The following is a 6,456-nucleotide window of genomic DNA, read 5'->3' on the forward strand; positions in this document are numbered from 1 at the left end:
AGCTCACGTTTTTATACACGCAAACCTTTGATAGATCCGGCCCTATGTGTTAAGAGTGAGTGCAAAACTTTGAGAGAAACTAGACACTATCTTTGTGTACCAAAAGTAGTAAGCTTGACCCATTTTTAGATCCTTCCCCTTTTTTAATCACAACTAGAGCCCCTCGGATAGTTAAGTGTAACATAAAGTTATGCTGAAGTGAAAACTATAGAACCTACCTGAACAGGATTGACAAATTTTCCATCAATTTTTAGCTGGCCTGTGCTTTTGAAGGGCTCGTCTGCAGTGAGCAAAACATACTCGGATCCCTCATCAACAGGAACTTTCTCCATCGTAAAGAGCATAGTCGTGTCTTTAAGAATGTGGAAGGCTATATGACAGAAAGACATCACTCATGAAAACATATGAATATTAAACAGCCCAATCACAAAGTTTGAGCGCCCTAGTTTTACATCTTCACTTTGTTCCAGAAATAAATCAACCTTATGATATTTTCCATTTAAGAGAAGGAATCTGTATGAAACCTTGTATGAAATATAAGCATTGAAATGAAAGATAGAGATAAGAGATAAGATAGATAGGTTAAAATCTGTGTGATGTTCTCACCATTTCCTCGTGTGACAGATTCAAAGAAATCATGGCGTGTGAACTGGGATTCATCTTTGTTGAGGTTTTCATTGTGAGATTGCAAAAAATGGTCTGCTCCCTCCTCTTTTGGTACCTTCTTTAAAACCAAATTACACATGTTGACTGAATACAGCCGGATGTCCTTCACCAGGACCTGCAGCCTTTCTCTTTGAGAGTCTTCGTCATTGAGAAAGTTCTGAATTGTTATACTTCCAAGATGACCGACCAGGAGCTCCTGGTGTCCAGGTTTCCGAGGAATGGACACGACTGGCGACTCAATGTTTACATTGAGGGTCAGCTTCACCAAGAAAGTGTCCAGAGCCGATTCAGGCTCCTCCATGGAAACATCCTCCTCATTGTCGAACGAATACCCCCAACTGTGGCTAGAAGTCCGTGTTCTCCGAGACGGGGTCTCAAAGAGAGAAACCCTACCGCTGTACTCTGCGGTTTTAGTAGCGAGAACTGTTGAGACTGTAGTGGCAGCATTTTTCAACATGGAACGGAAACCGTCTTCCAGCTCGTTGGCTGACAGACTGAGCTCTCGCAGGAACTTGGCTGAGTGGTTATAGTGCAGAGATGCCATTTCCAGCTTCAGAGAACACTCCCCTTGGGATTTCTCCTTGAACTGAAAATTCAGAGCATCTATAGGGGAGTCTCTCTTGTCAGATAGAAATGCCAATCCTTTGAGACTTGAGGAGCTGTCGTCAACACTCCCAATGCTGACCACGAATTGGTTTCTGCCTGCCTCCTGGGTTAAATCCACTAGCTGCATGGATCCGAGTGAACCACTGATGTCCAAATGGCTCCCCAGGGAAACGTTGACCTTGGTACCAGAAATACTAGCAGTGGCAATCTTCAAACCTTTTTTCTCAACACTGAGGGCAGTGCCAGATGAGACAGTCCTAAGTAGGAGCAGGTTTAGCCGATGAATCTCAACTGTTATCTCTTTGTTCTGGGCATATGTGGCCTGGTAAGTTCTGTCTTCTTCCTCGCTGGAAAGTTGTGCAGGATTCTCCTGCACTATTGATACATTCTCTTCTTTGGGGAAAGACTTTTGGAGGAACTTCAGCAGCTCTACCATGGTCTCAGGGTTGAGAATGATGTCCAGGTTGTTGACCTGAATGCTTGTAACCTGGAGGGAGTTGTCAAGGTTCATGGAGGGACAGTCTGAGCTGACAAACTGGTACTCGAGCCGAATGAGGGCATCCTGGTCTTTTAGGAAGGAACTTAATGGGGACAAATCAGAAGATGACCCCGCATTTATTCCAGGATGCTCAGAGGTCCTAACATCACAGGAGGCAGGAGAAGATGGCTGGCTTTCTCTGAGGCTACCAGTGGGAACGTCAAAACTTAGATGCTTATGAGAGGCAACGAGCAGATCAAAGTCTGAGCCATACGTCTGTAGAGTATCGACCAGGAGAAATCCATGAACAGTCAGGGAGACTTCTACATCATAGGGTCGCTTGACAAAATGAGCATTTGTGCCGAACACTTTAAAAACAGATATATAGCGGCCATTACTCTCTACACCAAGCTGCATGTAGTTAAGATTGAATTCAGCCAACAGTAGACGGGATTCTACCAGAACTTCCCGGGTGTGCTGCTCCAATGTCATCACACTTTGGGTGAGGTTCTTGGCAGAATCCTGGAGTTTCCACGAGCTATCCACTCTGTGAAAAATCTTGTCATGGCGGAGAGTAGAACCATCAGGGGACATTTCGTTAGAATCCTTTACTACGCCTCGATCACCTTCACTCGCAGCTGGTCGGCTTAGCCGAGCGAGGCAAGTCCTAATAGCCGTCATCTTCTCCAGGTTGATATGCACCTTGAGATCTGGCAGTGTTCCTGACAGCACAGCTCCTGGGAGCTGAGGGTCTGATGTGTAGCGCAGCCTCTGCTCAAGCTGTAGCAGCACATTAAACTTTTCAACCACATGTGTCGGTCCTACTTCGCTTTCCTGGAGATGTTTCCAGCTGTCCTTATAATGGCCAACCATTATTTGAAGGTCCTTAAATGATAAGCAGTATTTCTCATAAAGCTTTTTGGTGTAGGCCTTTGTAGCCTCCGGGGATCTGAGGCTGGGAAGTTCAAGGCTTTTCAATTGTGCTTTTAAAGGCACGTCAGTTTCAGGTGGTGGAGACCCAGGTGGGGTGGCTAGAGGAGTTTGGTACTCATCGTCACTCAGGTCTTCCTCCTCAGGTGCAGCAGCTTTAGAGTTAATGATATTGTCATCTTCAAAGAAAGAAAGAAATATTGGTAGTTTTAGGGCAAGACAACTTGAAACAAAAAACAGAAAAAACCCTTAACTATTTCACCTTGAGAGTTTGTCAGAAGTATTCTGCCCAAATCCACCACAACGAGCATCGGATCTTCTGACTGAAAATCATCTGGGAAAATCACCTGAGGCGCACAAATATCCAGTTTCATTGTCCAGCGCTTGCTATTTTCCTGCGGAAAAGAAACATGCTTGTAAGGTATTTTAAATCTCCCCTATTTCACTTGACAAACTACCAATTATTCCTTACAATAAACTCTCCAACAAGCAGCTGATCGATGGTCTGTCGAATCTCAGCCTTTGTTTGCTTCTTCAGCTTGTCGTACTGCCTCCTTGCAGCCTCTGCTACCCTTAGCTCCAACTCAGACTGATAGCCAAAACCTGGAAAAAAAAGTGTTTTAGCAATATTTATCTATGAGATTTGGATAATTATCTGTTAAATCAAGTCTGGTCATGAAATAATTTCCCTCCAGCTATTATTTATTATATAAATGTTTGAATGTTAAGCCTAATGGAATGACTAGGTGATAAAATAAGAGGAACCGCAGGGGACAGTTATTTCTCATCAAATGTGGCTGATCACGTAATCCAATTTTGGCATTTCCGTCAGTTTAATTGGTCAAAAGTTTGTTTTGTTTCATTTTCTGATTAATTTCCTTGTGATTTAAATTGTGTTTCCTATTTTAAGAAATTGTTCATTTCAGTGTTTAACCTAAATACTAACATTTATGTTGGTAAAGCCTGAATGTATGTTTAGTAAACATGAAGTAGTGAAGCTAGGGTAACAGAAGGTAGAGCTGGGCAAATAATTGATAAGATCGATTAATCAAATTTTCTGTTTATGAAAATCTAATTTTTGGAAAATCAAGATTTTTTCCCCCCTAATGGATTCTTGGGATTCCAAAACTCAGGGTGAGATCAGTTCCTTACTTTTTGTTTTTAGAATATACCTATAACTGAAAGCTGTGTGTAATGCCACAAGCTGTATCATTTAGTTAGAAAATAGATTTTCAAATCATATCGCCCAGCTATTAGAAAAAGCAAAATTCTCCTTCCAATATCAAGGAATGGGGCTTTAAACATTAATAATAGGACAGTCTTTTTTCACCCTCTATGAGCCCTTTCTTTTTTCCTCTAATGCACAACTTTTAAATTGGTTTTCCTTTTCATACCTGTCAATTTCTGTTTGTCAAGTTAAACTTGAAATTCCCTTAAGTGGGACAGTAAGAACACTTCAAATAGGGAAGTTGAGATCCTATATTTGTATCGATCCTATATGAGCCAAAAAAATTTATATCACAATATTAATAACCCTGCATCTAAAATCTCCTACATAAGAAATGTGAAAGAAACACTCTCATTTTGTTTAGCAGAGACAGGAGATTGGCAACTTGTAGGCAATGAGTTGACTACAAACTCTTCTGTACACAACCATGTTCTAGATTTAAAATTGAGGCCATCGTGGAAGCTGAAACTTAGTCCAAACCGGAGCAAGCAAGCAATGATCTAATGCTTTGTAAAAAAAAAAAAAAACAGGGAGCCAAATGTACAGCTGACAAAAGAGACAGAAAATGGCTACAAAGAATTATTTCATATTTGAAACTTACCTGAAGTGTGAACTCTTCCTTTATAGAAAAATTCAGTCACTTTTTTCATTGCTTGTGGATTGTAGATTATATTTAACGGACTTGTGTTCACTTCCAGCCTCCTCTCAAATTTGGATCTCACAGGGTTCCGCTCATATATCATCTCGAACACGGGAGAAGTACTTTCGCTATTGCATTCTGATAAGACAAAATACATCAACATACCTAAGTGTTAGAACAGATCCTTTTGAAGCAAGACCTGAGGTTTTATTACAGAAACAGAGATGATATGAACATTAGAAAAAATAAATATGCATTTACCAGTAGCAGTGCTGTGCTGACTCGTAGATTGATTAGGGGCAACAACAACTTTGTCCTACAACACATAGATCAGAATCAGAATCAGAATCAGAAATACTTTAATAATCCCAGAGGGAAATTAATTTTGTTAAACACTCTAGATACAGTTTTACATGATATATACACACATCCAACTATACAATATAATAAGATAAAAAATAAGAATAAAAAGAGATAAAATATATATACAATAAGACAGATAACATCTCCTGATTTATTAGTTAAATGAAGGAATGTTTCCAGCTCTGTTCATCTAGCCTTACCATTTTGGGAGACACCAAGAACGGGAACATGGTGCCCTGAGTGGTTAGGTCTCTGAGGAACAGACTGCCCAGTTTAACAGAGAGCAAGGACGACTCGGAGCGAGGAAGAGATTCCACCATCACCTTCACTCCTGAGAAAATCGCAATAACAACAAATTCCTTTAATTAATGGGAAAGTAAATCAAATTTAAAACAAAATCTATACCTTGCTACCTAGGGGTGGAGCGGTTCACAAAATCCACGGTTCGGTTCGGTTCACGGTTTCGTGGTCACGGTTTTCGGTTCGGTTCGGTATATGTTGTTGGTACACCGAAAACCCATAAAAATTTATAAAAAAATCCCCAAAAATTTATGAATTGTAATTATTTTTAATGAGCCGCGGAAACCCTGGATCATTTCCGCATGTTTTGCTGCTTTGAATTTAATCATCTGGCGCATGCCTTCTACAATCTCCAAGGAACAAGGAGACACAGCGGAGGCTGTAGGCTTTGCTTTGCGCAGATGGTCTGGAGCGCAGCGGGGCAGAGCGGAGCGCTGACGGAGTATGAAGGATTTCGGGGTTAGCATAATATGTTGGTCATGTTGCTGTTAGCATAAACAAAACTTGTTGCACAATGCTTGCAAACTGTTGCACTTTTATCCACAACTTTCTTTCTGCCGTCATCGTAGGTCACTCTAAATGCAAAGTGGTCCCATACAGCAGACCTATAAAGTGCCGCTGGCACGTCTTCCAACTCCTGTTCTTTCCCACTCGCCATACCCACACAATTCTCCACAACAACTGATTTTTCCCTGCTACACCCGGCTAAGCTGCTTCGCTTCTTCTTCTTCTTGTTTACTACTGGTGGTTGGCTTTGGTCGTATTACCGCCACCTTCTGCTCTGGAGTGTAAACGCTTCGCCTATGAGAAAAAGGTGCAGCGCATGATCCGAACGCAACACACGAATCGAACAGAGAGAGTCGAACCGAACGGTTTGGATGGTTTTCATAAAACGTTCCATCCCTATTGCTACCTGTATGGGGATGAAAACAAACAATCAACTTATTTCATCTTCAAATAATGGTTTATCAAATTAAAATTTGTTCCATCGGATCAGGTGATCATTTTGGCTTAGAAAGACCTTTTAGTGTTGTAGTGTGGTCACCATCCAATAGAGGGTGCCGCTTATCATCCATAAGTAGAGCCAGACCATGACCTATTGTACCGTGTCGGATTATTTTACACTCATAAACAATGACATGAATCTATATACAAGACATAAACGGCTGTCTGCATTCATCAACCACTATAAACTGTTTGCCCTTGTCAAAAATCCTTTTTACAATTCATTTAGGACAAATTATT

At 41.1% G+C, this 6,456-nt stretch overlaps 1 protein-coding gene across 1 annotated transcript in view; it reads right to left on the reverse strand.

Moving 5' to 3' along the window:
* vps13d (vacuolar protein sorting 13 homolog D (S. cerevisiae)) overlaps positions 1-6,456 on the reverse strand; it is a 57,940-nt gene that overhangs the window by 41,756 nt on the left and 9,728 nt on the right. Inside the window, exons 14-20 of the mRNA XM_015384276.1 lie at positions 5,112-5,242; positions 4,810-4,864; positions 4,510-4,686; positions 3,153-3,283; positions 2,943-3,075; positions 607-2,859; positions 219-370 (exon numbers count right to left, since the gene is read on the reverse strand). Of these exons, the coding sequence (XP_015239762.1) occupies positions 219-370; positions 607-2,859; positions 2,943-3,075; positions 3,153-3,283; positions 4,510-4,686; positions 4,810-4,864; positions 5,112-5,242 (3,032 nt within the window). The remainder of the gene's footprint in view (positions 1-218; positions 371-606; positions 2,860-2,942; positions 3,076-3,152; positions 3,284-4,509; positions 4,687-4,809; positions 4,865-5,111; positions 5,243-6,456) is intronic.

This window comes from Cyprinodon variegatus, unplaced genomic scaffold, assembly GCF_000732505.1.
Source record: "Cyprinodon variegatus isolate N-32 unplaced genomic scaffold, C_variegatus-1.0 Scaffold309, whole genome shotgun sequence".
NCBI classification, from domain to species: domain Eukaryota; kingdom Metazoa; phylum Chordata; class Actinopteri; order Cyprinodontiformes; family Cyprinodontidae; genus Cyprinodon; species Cyprinodon variegatus.